The sequence below is a fragment of the Chiloscyllium punctatum genome, chromosome 9, assembly GCF_047496795.1.
Source record: "Chiloscyllium punctatum isolate Juve2018m chromosome 9, sChiPun1.3, whole genome shotgun sequence".
Classification (NCBI taxonomy): Eukaryota; Metazoa; Chordata; class Chondrichthyes; order Orectolobiformes; family Hemiscylliidae; genus Chiloscyllium; species Chiloscyllium punctatum.
Genome location: NC_092747.1, coordinates 126,529,866 through 126,552,664, shown reverse-complemented (window position 1 = coordinate 126,552,664; position 22,799 = coordinate 126,529,866). Strand labels below are relative to the sequence as shown.

The 22,799-nt window shown below is 43.4% G+C and overlaps 1 protein-coding gene across 1 annotated transcript in view; it reads right to left on the bottom strand.

Moving 5' to 3' along the window:
- Positions 1 to 1,281, bottom strand: part of LOC140481669 (stromelysin-1-like) — a 67,512-nt gene extending 66,231 nt beyond the window's left edge. The window contains exon 1 of the mRNA XM_072578222.1: positions 1,177 to 1,281. Within this exon, the coding sequence (XP_072434323.1) occupies positions 1,177 to 1,281 (105 nt within the window). The remainder of the gene's footprint in view (positions 1 to 1,176) is intronic.
- Positions 1,282 to 22,799: the final 21,518 nt, after the last annotated feature.

Sequence of the window (22,799 nt, the reverse complement as noted above, 5' to 3'; positions counted from 1 at the left end):
ACTTTCAAGGAGCTATGAACCTGCACTCCAAGGTCTCTTTGTTCAGCAACACTCCCTAGGATCTTACCATAAAGTGTATAAGTCCTGCTAAGATTTGCTTTCTCAAAATGCAGTACCTCGCATTTATCTAAATTAAACTCCATCTGCCACTTCTCAGCCCATTGGCCCATCTGATCAAGATCTCATTGTAATCTGAATTGAGAGTAAATAATTAAAGTAAAAATAAATCTTCAATTGTAAATAATTGTTGTGATTTTGTGTTCTTTAATCCCATTAATTTTACATTTTGGAGGGCTTTCTCTGCTATCTTAACAAAAGTTCAAAACTGAGCTATTAACTTTTCCTCATCACAATCCTTGTGGCTGAGATACCTCAATTTTCATCAAGCACAATTTATCAATGAAGTTTAATATTCATCTTAACACCAAAAGGCATTATTTAAGATGTGCCTATCAGAGAATCAATAACAGTACAACAACAAAGATGACGCAAATGGTTGGTTAATCTGTTTGAGCTGGAACGAATGGTCTATCAGACAGCTATCACAAACAACCATTTCCAACTACAATCAGAATGCTTACACAGGACCAAAACGCAGACCAAACTGATGGCTAACTGAGATTCACCATTTTCTACTGGCCCCAGTAACTGGCAAACTACCATTTGAACTCCTCTGGTTAAATTGCCTGGTTCCCATTGTGTCTCTACTCCTGAGATTAAAAGTATCATAGAGAATGGGGTCAATCTGTGGGCAACCTCAAGACATTTCACCCAAATTTCCAACAGTAGGATCTGTGTCAAAGGAATCCAAGAAGTGCTCTGGGCTATCTAACTGTGTAACGTGCAATGGGCATATGATCCCAAACCAAGAATTTCTTGCTGAGAAACTTGATTTTCTTTGGAAGAACAGCTACATTAAGCACTTTATGCAATGGTGGATAGCCCTAATTCCCCAATCTTAACCAAAGCTGCAGCTTGGTTCAATTCTGACTAAACTCCAGCTTTATCAGGTCAATCATTCATAACTTTTCATCTTTCTACCAGCAATGTTTAATTAAAAACATTAAAACATGAACAAAAATAAAACAAAACAGGAATCACTTGATACCCTCACATATATAAAATAAAGAATAACATTAGAGATGCACAAAGTCACAACCTGATGCTTGAACATACCTCATTGTATTGTTGGGATGACTGCATTTGTGTTCCTACACTTGCAGCTAAAGAAATGGCTAACAAGCCAAGTGCAACAGTAAGGAGAAAGCACATTGTCTTCATTTCGGTTGTTTACTGTGTTGTAAACAGCCTCAAGATAAAAGGCACAATCCATTGTCTTTCTTTATATAGAGCCAGAATATTAATCAACACCATGACTCAGAAGAAAAATTCATACCTTAGAGTAATTATTACTGAGACAGTGCAGAAGTATTTTGTTTCATAGAGATTATGTTGTCACATAACATAATTTCAACAATTTCCTTCTTGTTTAAGAAAGAAAATGGAAAAGCATAAAACCCTTGAAAGTAAATGATACTTGTATGATCAACCATTAGATAAGCAGTCGGATAAGATAGAATGTATGTAGTATTTTACAATCTGGCATTTATCAGCTCTGTTACTTACCTTCAAGCCAATACAAACACAATGCTTTCAGTAGGTTGTATGAGGTTTGCCAGAGTTTATTCTTTCTGATATAAAATAAATCACCCAAAACAGACAGCCAAAGAGTTCCTTAAAAAAGGAAGAGAGATGAACAGAAGTAGAAAATATGAGACTAAACTTCCAGAGCGTAGGCTTTAACCTGCAGAGGGGGTGGTGGAGCAATGAAAGTCAGGAATGTGCAAGAGGAAGAATTGAAGGAATGCAGTGATCTTGGTGACTTGGAGCACTGAGGTAGGGTACAGCAACAGGGAGATTGAGAGTGTGTTGATTTCTGAAACAGGGTATTTCAGTGGGTAAATAGGGCTCAGTATTAACTAGAATAATGTCAACAAAAATGTTTGCATGAACATAACTTTATGAAAGCTGTAAGGTGAGAAACTGGCCATGAAAACTATGGAATATTTCACTCTAAAAGTGGCCAAGGCATGGATGACGTTTTCCACAGCAGGACATGAGGCAGGGTTCAGATGAGCTGAAATGAAAGAATAGTTTTGGTGATGAAGAGATTCTGGGATTGTCAGCTCTGCTCAGGACCAGGTACAACAACCTGAGAGTGGCCACGGAGAGTTGGGATTTTCGTACAAAACTAAATATAGACTCAGATACACAAACACCAATAGCCATCTGATGACTTAAATACCTTTCAGAAACAAACCACAGGGGACTGAATTTGGACAATCGTCTGTTCTATAAGGTATACATTGCTGGAACTATGAATTTTCTAGCATTTGAGTATACCAGCAGGCAATGAGACATTCACACATCACTCGATCTTAAAATCATTCCATAAGAATTGGAAAATACTAAGAAGAAAAGAATTGTCTGTTTTCCACACAAACATTTGGATCATAAAAAGCCCAATGACTCTACATATTATGGCTGCAGAGAATGTAGATTTTCACCTATTAAAACGATTTGAGTAAATTTATGAACTTTTATTCTTGTCCATGAAGAACACACTCAAGGAATACATTGCTCTATTTCCCACACAGCAACTCAACATGTATTCATGTTATTAGCTACTATCTAACAATATAGTAACAAAAACAGAACTAATTGAAAATTAAATTTAAAATTAAAAGTTATTATTGAGGATTAATGAAAGGTGAACTAATTGTCTGAATGTAACAGAAATGAATAAGATGTCAATTTTGGAGAGTTTTAGGAGGGTTTCTCCCATGAGGCTTAGCAAATGTTCTCATTATGTTCCAAAATTTGCCTCATGGCCTACACACTTTTGGCACCCTGCTAACTATATCCTCCCACTTTCTACAGCACTGGCTGCTGCGGGACCTCCTGGGGTCACTGACAGTAGGGTCACATTTGGAGCCAGATCAGCCACCTGGTCCAGTGCTGGCTGTCCATAACATTTCCACATGCTTCCTTTCCCTTCCTTCACAGCAATGTCAGACCAAGAGGAACTGGTGTTCTTCTTTGCCGATGGGGACCCAGAGGTCAAGGTGTATGTGGTTTGTGCACAAAGATATTGGTGCCTGGGGTCCAAGATGGAGGACAACCTGCTGAACTGGAGTTGGCATGTTACTGCTCTGACTTTTTTGTAGGAAATAGTTTAATCAGGTGAAGGATGGAAAACTATGTATCAATGAGTCAAGACATTAAAAATTATGTGGGGTCAATGCATGCCAATTTCATGACTTCCAATTTCTCATAATAGTTGTGCGCAAGAAAAGTTTCTGAATCAGTATGTGGATGTACCTACTAGACAAGGTGCAAAATTTGACCTACTCTTGGGAAATGAGGCAGGGCAAGGGACTGAGGTGTCATTGGGGGTGCAGTTTAGGGCCAGCGACCATACAGGGGAAACTCGATTATCCGAACGAGATGGGCGGGCACTATTTCATTCGGATAATCAATTATTTGGAGAATCGCTTAAATGCCTTTCTTCTGGGACTCGGAGTTTTTGAAGTCTACTCCCTGTTCAGGAGAATGCAGTAGCACACAGTGCGTGAGACCCCGCCCCTAACACCGCCTTGCCCCAGCCCCCCTCCAACACAGGGGCAGCCATACCTTACAGCAACAACAAGACTGCTGCTACTGCCTTTGTGGGGTAAGTCTCCAAATGGCACACACAGCCACGCGCGCACACAACTTTTTACTGCAACTTTTTGACAGGTTCCACGTTTACCCTGTACACGACAATGTTCGAGAGATTATCTGGGGAAGTGGGGTTTAGGGTACACCCCTGTGTAGAACTCCAGGGAAAGTGTGGGGAGAGAGAGAGGGTGGGAGGTCAGTCATTTGGAGACGATGCCTGTTAATCAGTGTAAACAAAAGACGCAATCACTGTTGGAAACACGTCTTTGATGCAACATTTCTATCGGGACCATGAGATCTTGTTCAGATAATCCGATCTTCGAATCATTGATATTTGGATAATCGGGGTTCCTCTGTAATTCTAATAAATTTAAACTAGAGATGGAAAATGATAGACTGGATCTAAACGTTGAAGTTTTAAATTGGAGGAAGGCCAATTTTGATGATATTAGGCAAGAACTTTTAAAAGTTGATTGCAGATGGATTTCACAAATAAAGGGATGGCTGGAAAATAGAAGCCTTCAGAATCAAGAAAACAAGAATCCAGAGAAAGTATATTCCTGTTAGGATGAAAAGAAAGGCAAGAAGGTGTAGGAAATGCTGGATGACTAGAGAAGTTGAGGTTTTGGTCAAGAAAAAGAAGGAATCATATGTCAAGTATAGACAAGAGAGATCGAGTGAATACTTAGAAGAGTATAAAGGCAGTAGGAGTAAACTTAAGAGGGAAATCACGACAGCACAAAGGGGACATGAGATTGCCTTGGCAAAAAGGGCTAAGGAAAGTCCAAAGGTATTTAACATATACATTGAGGACAAAAGGGTAACTAGGGAGAGAATAGGGTCCCTCAAAGATCAGCAAGGCTGCCTATGGGTGGAACCACAGATGTTGAGTATTTTGCATCAGTGTTTACTGTGGAGAAGGACATGAAAAATATAGAATGAGAGGAAATAAATGGTGCCATTTTGAAAAATGTCCACAGTACAGAGGAGGAAGTGCTGGACGTCTTGAAACGCATAAAAGTGGATAAATCCCCAGGACCTGATCAGGTGTACCCTAGTACTCTGTACGAAGCTAGAGAAGTGATTGCTGGGCCTCTTGTTGAGATACTTGTATCATTTTTAGACTGGAGGCCTGTGACCAGTGGAGTGCCATAAGGATCGGTGCTGGGTCCACTGATTTTCATCATTTATATAAATGATTTGACTATGAACATAGGAGGTACAGTTAGTAAGTTTGCAGATGACACCAAAATTGGAAGTGTAGTGGGCAGCAAAGAAGATTACCTCAGATTGCAACAGGATCTTGACCAGATGGGCCAATGGGCTTAGTGGTGGCAGATGGAGTTTAATTCAGATAAATGTGAGGTGCTGCATTTTGGGAAAGCAAATCTTAGCGGGACTTATACACTTAATGGTAAAGTTCTAGGGAGTGTTGCTGAACAAAGAGACCTTGGAGTGCAGGTTCCTAGCTCCTTGAAAGTGGAGTCGCAGGTAGATAGGATAGTGAAGAGGGGATTTGGTATGCTTTCCTTTATTGGTCAGAGTATTGAGTACAGGAGTTGGGACGTCATGTTGTAGCTGTACAGGGCATTGGTTAGGCCACTGTTGGAATATTGCGTGCAATTCTGATCTCCTTCCTATTGGAAAGATGTTGTGAAACTTGAAAGGGTTCAGAAAAGATTTACAAGGATGTTGCCAGGGTTGGAGGATTTGAGCTATAGGGAGTGGCTGAACAGGCTGGGGCTGTTTTCCCTGGACTGTCGGAGGCCGAGGGGTGACCTTATAGTAGTTTATAAAATCATGTTTGATTTGAAGCACTAGCTTTCGGAGCACTGCTCTGACAACCATCTGATGGATTATAACCCTGTGTTGTGTGATTTTTAATTTTGTACACCCCAGTCTAATATCGGCATCTTCAAATTATAAAATCATAAGGGGCACTGATAGGATAAATAGAGAAAGTCTTTTCCTTGAGGTGGGGGAGTGCAAAACTAGAGGGCATAGGTTTAAGGTAAGAGAGGGAAGATTTAAAAGGGACCTGAGGGACATCCTTTTCACGCAGAGGGTGCTGTGTGTATGGAATGAGCTGCCAGAGGAAGTGATGGAGGTGCGTCACTGGGCGGCACGGTGGCTCAGTGGTTAGCACTGCTGCCTCACAGCGCCAGAGACCCGGGTTCAATTCCCGCCTCAGGCAACTGTCTGTGTGGAGTTTTCACATTCTCCCCGTGTCTGTGTGGGTTTCCTCCGGGTGCTCAGGTTTCCTCCCACAGTCTAAAATGTGCAGGTCAGGTGAATTGGCCAGGCTAAAATTGCCTGTAATGTTAGGTGAAGGGGTAAATGTAGGGGAATGGGTCTGGGTGGGTTGCGCTTTGGAGGGATTGGTGTGGACTTGTTGGGCTGAAGGGCCTGTTTCCACACGGTAAGTAATGTAATCCAATTACAACATTTAGAAGGCATCTGGATGGGTAAATGAATAGGAAGGGTTTAGAGGGATATGGGCCGGGTGCTGGCAGGTGGGACTCCATTTATTTAGGATATCTGGTCAGCATTGATGAGTTGGACTATTTCCGTGCTGTACTTTTCTATGACTCTTTTTCATCAATGTCTGTATCATACAATTGCTGGGAGCATTCAAGCCCACCTTCGTTCACTGAATCCCCTACAGTGTAGAAGCAGGCCATTTGGCCTATCAGGTCCACAGTGACATTCCACCCAGATCCAGCCCAATAACTCTGCATTTCCCATGCTCAATCCACATAATCTGCACAGCTTTGGACTGTGGGAGGAAACCCACGCAGACCCACAGGGACAATGTGCAAACTCCACGCAGATAATCACCCAAGGGTGGAATCAAACCCAGGACCCTGGTGCTGTGAGGCAGCAGTGCTAACCACTGAGACACCATGGTGCCCCTTTAAGGGAACAGCTTCAGAAATCACAAAATTTGACAGAGGTGGCTGGTTAACTAAAGGTGAAAGAGCAAACCATACAATTATAGAATCCCTACAGTGTGGAAACAGGCCATTTGGCCCAACAAGTTCACATCAACCCTGTGAAGAGTAACCCACCCAGATCCATTCCCCTCCTCTATTACTTTACATTTACCCCTGACTAATACACCTAACCCACACTATGGGCAATTTAGCACGGCCAGTTCACCTAACCTGTACACCCATCAAACCTGTGGACATTACGAACAAAATGTTCTTCATCAAAGTTTTTTTTTCAGATTTTGACTTTTGACCTTAATACCCATTAAGGTGGAACATAAAAAAAACTTAGGAAATGTAGATCCAATTTTTAAGATTCCATAAGAAACGTCTGGCTGACACAAATTAATTTCCTTCACAAATATTTGCATTTACACAAAGTTATCTGAATGTTTTTTCCATTTGGGTTGGGAGCAGTTTGCAATGGTCAACATGTTCTCTATTTAAATCGAGAATGGTTTATAAAGAATTGATTTTTTAAGAGATACTTTTTAGTGCTTCTTTTTACAATATTAAAATGTGGGATGAGATCATGGTTTTGGATACTGATTACACTGTGCTTAAGGTAGATTTTATTAAATTTTAGTCCCACATTGGAACATCCTCAAAGCTATTTATTCTAATTGACTTAATGCCTTCAAAATAGTTTAATGAGGAAATTCATACCAATGCTGATGAATAAGATTGCATCACAGCATAACATTGTGAAGTAGTGATGTGTTGAAAAATGTGAGGGAGTTTAATTATAGTAAACATGTGTCATTAATTTCAATTAAGACATTAGCTGCAGAAAGGGAGGTCACCGAGGAGGGTTTGCCTACAGTGTCAGTAGCGGTAGAAGTCAAAAACAGGAAAGGAGCAGTCACTTTGTTGGGTGTTTTCTATTGACCTCCCCCAGTTGTAACAGAGACATGGAGGAGCAGATTGAGAGGCAGATTTTGGAAAGCTGCAGAAGTAACAGGTTTGTTGTCATGGGAGAATTTAAATTCCCTAATGTTGATAGGAATCGCCTTAGTTCAAACAGTTTGGATGGAGCAGATTTTGTCAGGTGTGCCCAGGAAGGATTCCTGACTCAATATGTAGGTAAGCTGACTAGAGGGGAGGCCATATTGGAATTGGTGCTTGGCAACGAACCTGATCAGATTTCTCGGGAGATCATTTTGGTGATAGTGATCACAACTCCCTGACCTTTACTATTGTTATGAAGGGTGATAAGAGCAGATAGTATGGGAAAATATTTAATTGGGGACGGGGAATTGCAATGCTATTAGGCAGGAACTATGGAGCATAAACTGGGAACAGATGTTCTCTAGGAAATGCATGGCAGAAATGTGGAGGCTGTTTTGGGAGCACTTGCTGCGAGTGCTAGATAGGTTTGTCCCACTGATGCAACGAAGGGATGGTAGGGTGAAGGAACCTTGGGTGACAAGAGATGTGGAACATCTAGTCAAGAGGAAGAAGGAAGCTTACTTAAGGTTGAGGAGACAAGGATCAGATGGGGCTCTAGGAGGTTACAAGGTAGCCAGGAAGGAACTGAAAGTGGGGAGATCTAGAAGGGGACATGGAAAAGCTTTAGTGGGGAGGGTTAAGGAAAATCCTAAGTCATTCTACACTTATGTAAGGAACAAGAGGATGGCCAGAGTGAGGGTAGGGCTGATCAGGGATAGTGGAGGGAAGTTGTGCCTGGAGTCGGAGGAGGTAGAAGAGGTCCTTAATGAATATTATGCTTCAGTATTCACTACTGAGAGGGACTTTTTTGTTTGTGAGGACAGCATGGAACAGACTGATATGCTCGAAAGGGTTGATATTAAGAAGGAGGATGTGCTGGAAATTTTGAAAAACATAAAGATAGATTGGTCCCCTGATCCAGGTGGGATATACCCAAGGTTGCTCCAGGAAGTGAAGGAAGAGATTGTTGTGCCTTTGGCGATGATCTTTGCATCCTCACTGTCCACTGGAATAGTGCCAGATGATTGGACGGTGACAAATGTTATTCTCTTGTTCAAGAAAGGGAATAGAGATAATCCTGGGAATTACAGACCAATCAGTTTTATGTCTGTGGTAGGCAAATTATTGGAGAGACTTCTAAGAGACAGAATTTATCATTACTTGGAAAACCATAGTTTGATTAGAGATAGTCAGCATGGCTTTGTGAGGGGCAGGTCCTGCCTCAGAAGTGGATGTAGTGTACATGAGTTTTAGCAAGGCATAAGAAATAAGATGGATGAGTTTGAGGCTCAGTTGGAAACTGGCAGCTATGATGTTGTGGGGATAACTGAGATGTGGCTTCAAGTGGACAGGGCCTGGGAAATGAATATTCAAGGCTACACTTGCTATCGTAAGGACAGACTGATGGGCAGAGGGGGTGGGGTGGCCCTGTTGGTGAGGAATGATATTCAGTCCCTTGTGAGGGGGGACATCGAATCAGGAGATGTAGAGTCAGTCTGGATAGAGCTGAGAAATGCTAAGGGTAGAAAGACTCTCATGGGAGTTATCTACAGGCCCTCAAACAGTAGTCTGGATGTAGGGTGTAATCAGGAGCTGAAATTGGCCTGTCGCAAAGGTAGACCACATTTGTTATGGGGGATTTCAACGTGCAGGTAGACTGGGAGAATCAGGATGGTACTGGACCCCAAGAAGGGGAGTTTGTAGAGTGCCTCTGAGATGGATTCTTAGAACAGCTTGTGCTGGAGTCTACGAGGGAGAAAGCAATTCTGGATCTGGTGTTGGGCAACAAACCGGATCTGATCAGGGATCTCAAAATAAAGGAACCATTAGGAGGTAGCGACCATTAATATGAGAGGTTTCAATCTGCAATTTGAGAGGGAGAAGGGAGAATCGGAAGTGTCAATATTGCAGTTGAACAAAGGGAGCTATGGAGCTATGAGGGAGGAGCTGGCCAAAGTTCAATGGTGCAATATCCTAGCAGGGATGGCAGTGGAACAGAAATGGGAGGTATTTCTGGGTATAATGCAGAAGGTACAGGATCAGTTCATTCCAAAGAGGAAGAAAGATTCTCAGGGGAGGCAGGGGTGGCTGTGGCTGACAAGGGAAGTTAAGGACTGTATAAAGATAAAAGAGAAGAAGTTTATAGTGGGTTTGTGGCACAACAGGAGTGCATCTGACTCCAGATTAGAAGGTTGCATGTTCAAATCACGTCAGGTTCACTGAGCTTAATTGAAGCTCAATTTCTTGGGTGGCACTGTGACTCAGTGGTTAGCATTGCTGCCTCACAGCACCAGGGTCCCAGGTTCAATTCCAGCCTCAGGCAACTGTCTGTGTGGAGTTTGCACATTCTCCCCGTGTCTGTGTGGATTTCCTCCCACAGGCCGAAGATGTGCAGGTCAGGTCAATTGGCCCTGTTAAATGGTCCATAGCATTAGTCAGAGGGAAACGGGTGTGGATGGGTTACTCTTCAGAGTGGACTTGTTGGGCCTGTTCCCACACTGTAGGGAATCTAATCATAACATAGCAAAGATGAGTGGGAAGCCAGAGGACTGGGAAACATTAAAGAGCAGCTGGGGGTAACTAAAAATGCAATACGCAGAGAAAAAAATGAGGCACGAAGGCAAACTGGTCAAAAATATACAGGAGGATACCCAAGTTTTGTTTTAGGTATGTGAAAAGAAAAAAAATGGTTAAGCCAAAAATTGGGCCCTTGAAGACAGAAACTGGTGAATTTATTATGGGGAATAAGGAAATGACAGAAGAGTTGAATAGATACTTTGGATCTATCTTCACTGGGAAAGACACAAGCAATCTCCCCAATATAATAGTGGCTAAAGGACCAAGGGTAATGGATGAACTGAAGGGATATAAGGCAGGAAATGGGCTTGGATAGACTGTTAGATCTAAAGGCTGATAAGTCCTTAGGACCTGATGGTCTGCATCTCAGGGTACTTAAAGCAGGTGGCTCTAGAAATCATGGATGCATTGGAAATCATTATTCAATGTTCTACAGAATTAGGATCAGTTCCAGGTTGGTTAATGTTGTCCCACTTTTCAAGAAGGGAGGGAGAGAGAAAACAGGGAATTATAGACCGGTTAGCCTGACGTCAGAGGTGGGGAAGATTAGATTAGATTCCCTACAGTATAGGAACAGGCCCTTCAGCCCAACAAGTCCACACCAACCCTCTGAAGAGCAATCCTCCCAGACCCATTTCCCTCTGACTAATGCATCTCACACTATGGGCAATTTAGCATGGCCAATTCACCTAATCTGCACATCTTTGGACTGTGGGAGGAAACCGGAGCACCCGGAGGAAACCTACACAGACACGGGGAGAATGTGCAAACTCCACACAGACAGTCACCCGAGGCAGGAATTGAACCCGGGTCCATGGCACTGTGAGGCAACAGTGATAACCACTGAGTCACCGTGCCATCTCTACAGATGCTGGAGTCAATTATAACAGATGAAATTACGACCCATTTGGATAGCAGTAACAAGATAGGTCAGAGTCAGGATGGATTTATGAAGGGGAAATCATGCTTGACTAATCTTCTGGAATTTTTTGAGGATGTAACTATGAAGACGGACAAGGGAGATCCAGTAGCTGTAGTGTACCTGGACTTGCAGAAAGCCTTTGATAAAGTCCTACATAGGAGGTTAGTGAGCAAAATTAGGGCACATGGTATTAGGACAAAGTACTGACTTACATTGAAAATTGGCTGGCTGACAGGAAACAAAGAAAAGTGATAAACAGCTCCCTTTCAGAATGGCAGGCAGTGACCAATGGGGTACCACAGGGATCAGTGTTGGGACCGCAGCTGTTTACAATATGCATTAACGATATAGATGAAGGTATTAAAAGAAATATTAGCAAATTGCTGATGACACAAAGCTGGGTGGCAGGGTGAAATGTGAGAAGGATGTTAGGAGAATACAGGGTGACCTGGACAGGTTAGGTGAGTGGATGGATACATGGCAGATGCAGTTTAATGTGGATAAATGTATGGTTATCCACTTTGGTGGCAAGAACAGGAAGGCAGATTACTACCTAAATGGAGTCAAGTTATGTAAAAGGGAAGTACAACGAGATCTAGGTGTTCTTGTACATCAGTTAATGAAGGTAAGCATGCAGGTACAGCAGGTAGTGAAGAAAGCTAATGGTATGCTGACCTTCATAACAAGAGGGATTGAGTATAGAAGCAAAGAGGTCCTTCTGCAGCTGTACAGGGCCCTAGTAAGACCGCACCTGGAATATTGTGTGCACTTTTGGTCTCCAAATTTGAGGAAGGACATTCTGGCTATTGAGGGAGTGCAGCGTAGGTTCACGAGGTCAATTCCCGGAATGGCGGGACTATCATATGTTGAAAGGTTGGAGCGACTGGGCTTGTATACCCTTTAGTTTAGAAGACTGAGAGGGGATCTGATTGAGACGTATAAGATTATGCAGGTCAGGCAGCATCCAAGGAGCAGGAGAATCGACGTTTCGGGCATGAGCACTTCCTGAACCAGAGGACACAGTTTAAAAATAAGGGATAGGCCATTTAGGACAGAGATGAGGAGAAACCTCTTCACCCAGAGAGTGGTGAGTGTGTGGAATGCTCTGCCCCAGAAGGCAGTGGAGGCTAAGTCTCTGATACTTTCAAGAAAGAGTTGGATAGAGCTCTTAAGGATAGTGGAATCAAGCGTGAAGGGGATAAGGCAGGAACAGGATACTGATTGTGGATGATCAGCCATGATCATAACGAATGGTGGTGTAGGTTCAAAGGGCCGAATGGCCTACTCCTGCACCTATTGTCTATTGTCTATTGTTTGATATGGTTCCCCATGGTAGGCTCATTCAGAAAATAAGGAGGCATGAGATGCAGAGACATTTAGCTGCCTGGATACAGAATTGGCTGGCCCATAGAAGACAAAGGGTGGTAGTAGATGGAAAGTATCAGCTTGGAACTCAGTGACCAGCGATGTTCCACAGGGATTTGTTCTGGAACCTCTGCTCTTTATGCTTTTTATAAATGACTTGGGTGAGGAGGTAGAAGGGTGGGTTAGTAAGTTTGCCGATGACATGAAGGTTGGTGGAGTAGTGGATAGTGTGGAGGTCTGTTGTAGATTGCAATGGGACATTGACAGGATGCAGAGCTGGACTGATAATTGGCAGATGGAGTTCAACCTGGAAAAGTCTGAAAAGATTCATTTAGGAAGGCTGAATTTGAATGCAGATTACAGGATTAAAGGCAGGATTCTTGGCAGTGTGAAGGAACAGAGGGATCTTAGGGTCCATGGGATAGCTGGAAAATGGGAAGCCTTCAGAAATGAGACAACAAGAATCCAGAGAAAGTATATTCCTGTCAGGGTGAAAGGAAAGGATGGTAGGTATAGGAAATGTTGGATGACTAAAGAAATTGAGGGTTTGGTTAAGAAAAAGAAGGAAGCATATGTCAGGTATAGACAGGATAGATTGAGTGAATCCTTAGAAGAGTATAAAGGAAGTAGGAGTATACTTAAGAGGAAAATCAGGAGGGCAAAAAGGGGACATGAGATAGCTTTGGCAAATAGAATTAAGGAGAATCCAAAGGGTTTTTATAAATACAATAGGACAAAAGGGTAACTAGGGAGAGAATAGGGCCCTCAAAGATCAGCAAGGCAGCCTTTGTGTGGAGCCACAAAAAATGGGGGAGATACTAAATGGGTTTTTTGCATCAGTATTTACTGTGGAAAAGGATATGGAAGATATAGACTGTAGGGAAATAGATGGTGACATCTTGCAAAATGTCCAGATTACAGAGGAGGAAGTGCTGGATGTCTTGAAATAGGTAAAGGTAGATAAATCCCCAGGAACTGGTCAGGTGTACCCAAGAACTCTGTGGGAAGATAGAGAAGTGATTGCTGGGCCTCTTGCTGAGATATTTGTATCATCGATAGTCACAGGTGAGCTGCTGGAAGACTGGAGGTTGGATAATTAGATTAGATTACCTACAGTGTGGAAACAGGCCCTTCGACCCAACAAGTCCATACCAACCCTCCGAAGAGAAACCCACCCAGACCCATTCCCCTACATTCACCCCTGACTAATGCTCCTAACACTACAGGCAATTCAGCATGGCTAATTCACCCAACCTGCACATCTTTGGACTGTGGGAGGAAACCGGAGCACCTGGAGGAAACCCATGTAGACACAGGGAGAATGTGCAAACTCCATGCAGTCAGTCGCCTGAGGCTAGAATCAAACCTGGGGCCCTGGCGCTGTGAGGTAACAGTGATAACCACTGAGCCACCGTGCCGTCCGGTGCCACTGGTGTGGTGCCACTGTTTAAGAAGGCTAGTAAGGACAAACCAAGGAACTATAAACCATGAGCCTGACCTCGGTGGTGGGCAAGTTGTTGGAGGGAATCCTGAGGGACAGGATATACATGTATTTGGAAAGGCAAGGAGTGATTAGGGATCGTCAACATGGCTTTGTGTGTGGGAAATCATGTCTCACAAACTTGATTGAGGTTTTTGAAGAAGTAACAAAGAGGATTGTTGAGGGCAGAACGGTAGATGTGATCTATATGGACTTCAGTAAAGCGTTCGAAAAGGTTCCCCATGGGAGACTCGTTAGCAAGGTTAGATCTCATGGAATACAGGGGGAACTAGCCATTTGGATACAGAACTGGCTCAAAGGTAGAAGACAGAGGGTGGTGGTGGAGGGTTGTTTTTCAGACTGGAGGCCTGTGACCAGTGGAGTGCCACAAGGATCGGTGCTGGGTCCTCTACTTTTCGTCATTTATATAAATGATTCGGATGTGAGCATGGGAGGTATAGTTAGTAACTTTGTAGATGACACCAAAATTGGAAATTAGTGGACAGCGAAGAGGGTTATCTCAGATTATAACGGGATCTGGACCAGATGGGCCAATGGGCTGAGAAGTGGCAGATGGAGTTTAATTTAGAATAATGTCGAGGTGCTGCATTTTGGGAAAGCAAATCTTAACAGGACCTACACACTTAATGGTAAAGTCCTGGGAAGTGTTGCTGGACAAAGAGACCTTGGAATACAGGTTCATAGCTCCTTGAGAGTAGAGTCACATGTAGATAGGATAGTGAAAAAGGCGTTTGGTATGCTTCTCTTCATTGGGCAGAGTATTGAGTACAGGAGTTGGGTGGTCATGTTGTGGCTGTACAGGACATTGGTTAGGCTACTGTTGGAATATTGTGTGCAATTCTGGTCTCCTTCCTATCCAAAAGACATTGTGAAACTTGAAAGGGTTCAGAAAAGATTTACAAGGATGTTGCCAGGGTTGGTGGATCTGAGCTACAGGGAGAGGCTGAACATGCTGGGGCTGTTTTCCCTGGAACGTCGGAGGCTGAGAGGTGACCTTATAGAGGTTTACAAAATTATGGGGGCATGGATAGGGAAAATAGACAAAGTCTTTTCCCTGGGGTCAGAGAGTCCAGAACTGGAGGGCATAGGTTTAGGGTGAGAGAGGAAAGATATAAAAGGGGCAACTTTTTCACGCAGAGGGTGGTACGTGTATGGAACGAGCTGCCAGAGGAAGTGGTGGAGGCTGGTACAATTGTAATATTTGAAAGGCATTTGGATGGGTATTTGAATAAGAAGGTTTTGGAGGGGATATGGGCCGGGTGCTGGCAGGTGGGACTAGATTGGGTTGGGATATCTGGTCGGCATGGACAGGTTGGACCGAAGGGTCTGTTTCCATTCTGTATGTCTCTATGACTCTATGTCTCTCTATGGATTTCACTAAAGTGTTTGATAAGATTCACCATGGTAGGCTATTGCACAAAATACAGAGGCATTGGGTTGAGGGTGATTTAGCAGTTTGGATCAGAAATTGGTTAGCTGAAAGAAGACAGAGTGTGGTGGTTGATGGGAAATATTCATCCTGGAGTTCAGTTACTAGTGGCGTACCGCAGGATCTGTTTTGGCGCCACTGCTGTTTGTTATTTTTATAAATGATCTGGATGAGGGTATACAAGGCTGGGTTAGTAAATTTGCAGATGATACTAAGGTCAGTGGAGTTGTGGATAGTGATGAACAATGTTACAGGGGGATATAGAGAAGCTGCAGAGCTGGCGAATGAATTAGATTACTTACAGAATGGAAACAGGCCCTTCGACCCAACAAGTCCACACTGACCCTCCGAAGAGAAACTCACCCAGACCCATTCCTCAACACCTAACACTATGGACAATTTAGCATGGCCAATTCACCTAACCTGCACGTTTTTTGGACTGTGGGAGAAAACCAGAGCGCCCAGAGGGAACCCACACAGACACAGGGAGAATGTGCAAACTCCACACAGACAGTTGCCCAAGGCTGGAATTGAACCCGGCTCTCTGGCACTGTGAGGCAGCAGTTTAAACCACTGTGCCACTGTGCCGCCCCAAATTTAATGTGGAAAAGAGTGAGGTGATTCACTTTGGAAGGAGTAACAGGAATGCAGAGTACTGGGCTAATAGTAAGATTCTTGGTAGTGTAGATGAGCAGAGAGATCTTGGTGTCCATGGACATAGATCCCTGAAAGTTGCCACCCAGATTGATAAAGCTGTTAAGAAGGCATTTGGTGTGTTAGCTTTTATTAATTGAGGGACTGAGTTTTGGAGCCATGAGGTCATACTGCAGCTATACAAAACTCTGGTGCAGCCGCACTTAAATTATTGTGTACAGTTCTGGTCACCGCATGATCGGAAGGATATGGAAGCGTTAGAAAGGGTTCTGAGGAGATTTACTAGAATGTTGCCTGGGGCGGAGGGAGAGTCTTATGAGGAAACGCTGAGGGACTTGAGGTTATTTTCATTAGAGAGAAGAAGGTTGAGAGGTGTCTTAATTAAGACATATAAGATAATCAGAGGGTTAGATAGTGTGGACAGTGAGACCCTTTTTCCTCAGATGGTGATGGCTAGCACGAGGGGACACAGCTTTAAATTGAGGGATGGTAGATATAGGACCGATGTCAGAGGTAGTTTCTCTACTCAGTGAGTAGTAGGGGCATGGAACGCACTACCTGCAACAATAGTAGACTCACCAACATTAAGGGCATTTAAGTAGTCATTGGATAGACATATGGATGAGAAAGGAATTGTGTAGGTTGGATGGTCTTCAGATTGGTTTCACAAGTTGGCGCAACATCGAAGGCCAAAGGGCCTGTGCTGCGCTGTAATATTCTATATTCTAAGTATTTTCCCTGGGGTGAGGAAGTCTATAACTAGAGGGCATAGGTTTAGGGTGAGAGGAAAGATTTAAAAGGGACCTAAGGGGCAACTTTCTCATGCAAAGGGTGGTGTGTGTATGGAACGAGCTGCCAGAGGAGGTGGTGGAGGTGGGTACAATTACAATGTTTAAAAGACATCTGGATGGATACATGAATAGGAAGAGTATAGAGGGATATGGGCCAAGAGCTGGCAAATGGGACAACATTGGGTTAGGAACTCTGGTCAGCACGGAAGGGTTGGACTGAAGGGTCTGTTTCCATGCTGTACATATCTATGACTTTATAGCAAGAAAGAACCTGTAGGAAATGATGATGAACAGATTGGGTCCACATCAATTAGAATCAAAAATTGGCAGGCATATCTATGGGCTCCGTGTAAACAGATTGGAGCAAGTAGAAAGGCAGGTCAAGGCAAACAACAAAGTAAAACAGCAGAACAGATAGATGTCGTGCAGTCTTTAACCCCTTGTGCAAACCTTCCCATTGGGGGGGTTCTGTCTCAGAGGAACATCTATCTGTTATTGATTAAGTAACATCTCTTTAAATAGTAGCCTTTGCCTGTCTACTTTAAAATATTTTTATCTGGTTTTCCAATCAGTCTGAGCCAACTTGCTCCTTTGTACCTCTGTACTCTCCAGTGATCAACTTAAAGACCCTAATTTCAAAATGTCCCACATTTAATGAAAAATTATATTCTTCTGTGGTCATGATTTCCCAAAGAGACCTTTACAGTAAGGTTATTAATTAGCCCTTTCTGACCTTTAGATATGAAATCTAAAGTAGCTCAATTTGCAGGTGATTTTTCAACATATTGCTCCTGAAAACATTCTCCTGTGCATTGGAGGAATTTGTCCTGCACAACATTACTGCATAATGTGGAGGAGCCAGTGTTGGACTGGGTTGGACAAAGTTAAAAAATCACACAACACCAAGTTTTTATAGTCCAACAGGTTTAATTGGAAGCACTAACGTTCGGAGCGCTGCTCCTTCATCAGGTAGCTGTGGAAGAGGATCATAAGACACAGAATTTATAGCAAAAGATCTCAGTGTCATGCAACTGAAACAATATATTGAACAAACCTAGATTGCTGTTACGTCTTTCATCTTTTAGAATGGGTTGCAGGTTTCAGTTCATGAATATGTAAATCCCAGAACTTCTTTCCAGTTATGTTATCAAGATAACTTGATAAAAAAAAGTGACATCTCAGATTGGACAATGCATTAAACATGTGAGGTTAGAGTCTGCCTGCATCCCAATCTTGAGCCAGACTGGTTCTATTTCCAAAGTAGAAATTTATAAAATGCTGCATGGATTTACTGCTTGCTTTGACTGCCTGCAGATTGTGTTCTTTTTGAACAAAATAGAATGTATCTGCAATTACATTTCTGCAAATGCAAATTCACCCCCTAGAAGTATATGTGTGTGTGCGTGCATGTGATGGGGGGGGACGTGGGGGGCGGGGGACAGAGAGAGAGAGAGAGAGGGGGGGGGGGTAGAGAGAGGGGGAGAGAGAGAGAGAGGGGGAGAGAGAACGAGAGAGGGGAGGGAGAGAGAGAGGGAGGGAAGGGGACAGAGAGAGAGCGGGGGGGAGAGAGGGGGAGAGAGACGGGGGAGAGAGAGTGAGAGAGGGGGAGGGAGAGAGAGAGAGGGAGGGAGGGGAACAGAGAGTGGGGGGGGAGAGGTGGGGGGAGGGAGAGAGAGAGAAAGAGGGAGGAGAGAGAGAGCGAGAGAGCGAAATTTTGTGTGTGTGTGTGTGTGTGTGTAGTGCTGTGGGCTCATCTGTAGTGTGACATGAACCCAAGGTCCCGGTTGAGGCTATCATCATGGGTTTGGAAATCAGCTCTCAGGCTCTGCTCGACCACCCTTCATTGCTGCGTATCCCAAAGTCTGCCTTGGAGGATGGTCACCTGAACATCCGTGGCCAAATGTCCTGGACTGCTGAAGTGTTCCCCAACTGGGAGGGAACACCACTGTCTGGTAATTGTTGTGTGGCATCCATTCATCCGTTGTTGTTGCGTCTGTTCAGTCTCGCCAATGTACCAAGCCTCAGCGCATCCTTGCCTGCAGCATATAAGATAGACAACGTTGGCCGAGTCACATGTGTACCTGCCGTGTACATGGTGGGAGGTGTCCCAATGTGTAATGGTGGTATCCATGTCCACACTCTGACACGTCTTGCAGCGGTTGTCATGACTGGGTTGCATTACTGTAGATTATGTTTACCCAGTCTCCATACAAATTGAAATCATGGCAGTCTCTCCAAGCGTGGTTATCTCAGCTCTGAGGAGCGGTCTCCCGGTGCTGATGTCTCGTTGACAGTCTGCCTTATTTCAGTGAACACTGCCGGCCTGGTGTTCCAATGACCCCCACGGCATTTTCACGTGTGGTGACCTTGTCCCGACAGTGTTTTCTTTGGTGGGTGCTTCTGTCCCAGTGACCTGTTTGCCTGGCACTTTAATTGACCTTCTTGTCAGTGGTTTGCTTCGGAGGCATTCAGCCCAGTTTTCCCGGCGTTCTGATGTTTTGGTTTTTGCTCCAGTGTGTTGTTCTCATAATGGATGACGTTTTCACTCCTTCTGTGTGTATCATCTCTTGATCAGCTTCCTTCAAGAGCCTTTAAATAGACCTTGATGAACTTTGGTCTTAAATTTACTTTAATTGCCAGTTATAAATGTACTTATGATCCCTGTCGTTAATATAGGTGCCATATGGAAGGGCAACTTATAACACTTTTCACTGTATTTTGTTTGTAAAAGTACAGATTCTATACTTTCCATAGAAATGAGTTCTATAATTCTATAATAATTCTCATTATTACAAATATATAATGACAATTTACAGCCAGAAAAGTTGCTGTGGCAACCTTTTAAGATAATAAAAAAGTAGAGTCTGAAACAAAGACAGCTAGTAATATAAAACAAACAGCAAGACTTTGAAGAAGAATTGAGTAACTCAATTTATGTTGGTCCTTTAGAGCTGGAGTCCAAGGAATTGATAATGAAAAACAAATAAATAGCAAAGTCTTTGGAACGTCTTCACATTTGAAGACACAGAAACTTTCCCAAAGAAAACTGAAAATCAGGAGGTGGTGATTGAGATACAAAATTGAAGCACAAGTGGCCACAAAAAGTATGGAACCAGGAGATTGATAGGTCCTCAGGCTGGATTACCTCCTCAGACCTAAAATGGCAGCATGGTGGCTCAGTGGTTCGCACTGCTGCCTCACAGTGCTGGGAGCTGGATTCAATTCTACCCTCAGGTGACTATGAGTTTGTACAGTCTCCCCGTGTCTGTGTGGGCTTCCTCCGGGTGCTCCAGTTTCCTCCCACGGTCTAAAGATGTGCAGGTCATGTAAATTGGATATGTTAAATTGCCCATAATGTTCAGGGATGTGTAGGTGAGGTGCTTTAGTCAGGGATAAATGCAGGGGTATGGGCCTGAGAAGGTTACTGGTCAGGGGGTCGGTGTGGACTTGTTGGGCCAAAATGGCCTGTTTCCACACTGTAGGAAATCTATCTGATGAGGAAAGTGGCTGCAAAGAGAGGAGATGCATTGGTAGTAATCTATTGGATTTTGAATAGGTGCTAGTGGATTGGAAAAGTGCAAATGTAATACTTGCATTCAAGTTAGGAGGCAGGTCCCTAGCACTGTGAGGCAGCGGTGCTAACCACTGAGTCATCTTGCCATTCTAATGGAGAAAATAGACCAAGCAGATGTGATGCACATGGAGTTCTGAAAACTGTTTGATAAAGTTTGTGTGTCAGATAAGAGCAATGGTGTATGAGGAAACATATGAATGTGGATAAAGAATGAGGTCACTCTTAAGAAGCAGAGAGTGTGGATGAACAGGTCATTGTCAGGTTGACAAGCTGTGACCATTGGAGTTCCTCAAACCACCAGTTCTTAAGCCACTCTTATTTACAGCAAATATCAATGATTTGGGTGACAGACTGAGTATGGGTTAGCTAAATTTGCTGACGGTACCATTATAGGCAGGAAAGGAAGTTATCAAGAGGAGATCTGCAAGGAGATATAGACAGGTGAAGTGAGTAGGCAAAATAGGAGTTTAACAATAGGTACATGTGAACTTGTCCATCTTGGCAGGCTGAATAGAAAAGCAGTATGGAAGGAGATTGCAGGATTTAATGTGCAGAGGTATCTGGGCTCCTGATCCATAAATCACTACATGATAGTATATAAGAGAGGTGAATAATTAGGAAGGGAAATGAATGTTCTCTACTGCAGGAAAATGGAATAATAAAATAGGGAAGACTTACAGTCGCTGTACACTCTATTGGTGAATGTGTGCAGCAAAGGCTCACCCAACACATGCCCTCAATTGCATGAAAAGTTCATCTTAAGAGGAAAGATTGAACAGTTTGGACCCATGTTCATTGAAATGTAGAAGAATGAAAGCTAATCTTCTTGAAACAGAGAAGATCCTGAGTGAATTTGACAGGGTGGCATCTAGGAAGATATTCCTGGTGGAGTCTAAAAACAAGGGGGCATGGTTTAAAAATAAGAGGGCTCCCTTTGTCGATAGGGATAAGGAGACATTTCCTTCTCTTGGAGCCTTGTTAGAATATGGAACTCTCTTGCCCAAAGTAGAAACTGGTCCTTTATTCAAGAGTGAGTTACAGAGGCTTTTTGAGAGACAATAGACAATAGACAATAGGTGCAGGAGTAGGCCATTCTGCCCTTCGAGCCAGCACCACCATTCAATATGATCATGGCTGATCATTCTTAATCAGTATCCTGTTCCTGCCTAATCTTCATAACCCTTGATTCCACAATCCTTGAGAGCTCTATCCAACTCTTTCTTAAATGAATCCAGAGACTGGGCCTCCACTGCCCTCTGGGGCAGAGCATTCCACACACCCACCACTCTCTGGGTGAAGAAGTTTCTCCTCATCTCTGTCCTAAATGGTCTACCCTGTATTTTTAAGCAAGGGAGTTGAGTACAGCAGGAAATTTGAGGTGAGACCAGAAAAGAATCAACAATAATCTTATTGAATGATTGGCTCAGTTCAAAGGTCAAATAGCTTCTTGTTGCTATAAATCCAGGGTTGCTTGGTTAATGAGAGGGTTGAGAGCATGATGGAACAGAGATAGAGTGCATATGACTAATGTCAGATGGACATGCAAATGGAGAGCATTCTCAATTACAAGGGCCACTGGAGAAACAAGACAATTCCTGCCTCGGGTGACTGTCTGTGTGGAGTTTGCACATTCTCCCAGTGTCTGCATGGGTTTCCTCCGGGTGCTCTGGTTTCATCCCACAATCCAAAGATGTGCAGGTTAGGTGAATTGGCGATGCTAAATTGTCCGTAGTGTTAGGTATAGGGGAATGGGTCTGGGTGGGTTGCTCTTCAGACGGTCGGTGTGGACTTGTTGGGCCGAAGGGCCTGCACAGTTACTGCCTTTGCTGTTTGAATTCGTGCATCGTTGGACATCGGAGTGCATCTGGGAAAATTAACGAACAGTGAAATTCACAACCAATCTTGGAGGAACTGTTGGGTGAAGTTCACAGCACAGAATCAGATAAGTTAATCGTTGTTTTAAGTCTGTCCAAGAGAAAGGCTGCAGTAGTGAGTATAGTGGATTCTTTCTTGATTATATGTTTTTGGAGATAAGTCTCTTGTTTAAACTTAAAATATAAGCCACAGCTATTAATTTAACCTGGGGTAGTGTTTGTAGAGGAATAAGACGGTGCTATTTTCTGGGTCTGTAGATTGTGAAGGAGCAAAAATGGCCTTTACTAGAGTGATATGTACTTCTTGTCAGTTGCGGGAGTTTAAAGAGAGTTTAGGGTTACTGCGGATTATATCTGTCATAAACGCTGTTGGATGTGAATCTTATCAGATCGAATGGATCAGTTGGAGAGACAAATAGAAGCGATGAGGAATTTGCAACAGCAACAGTATGTG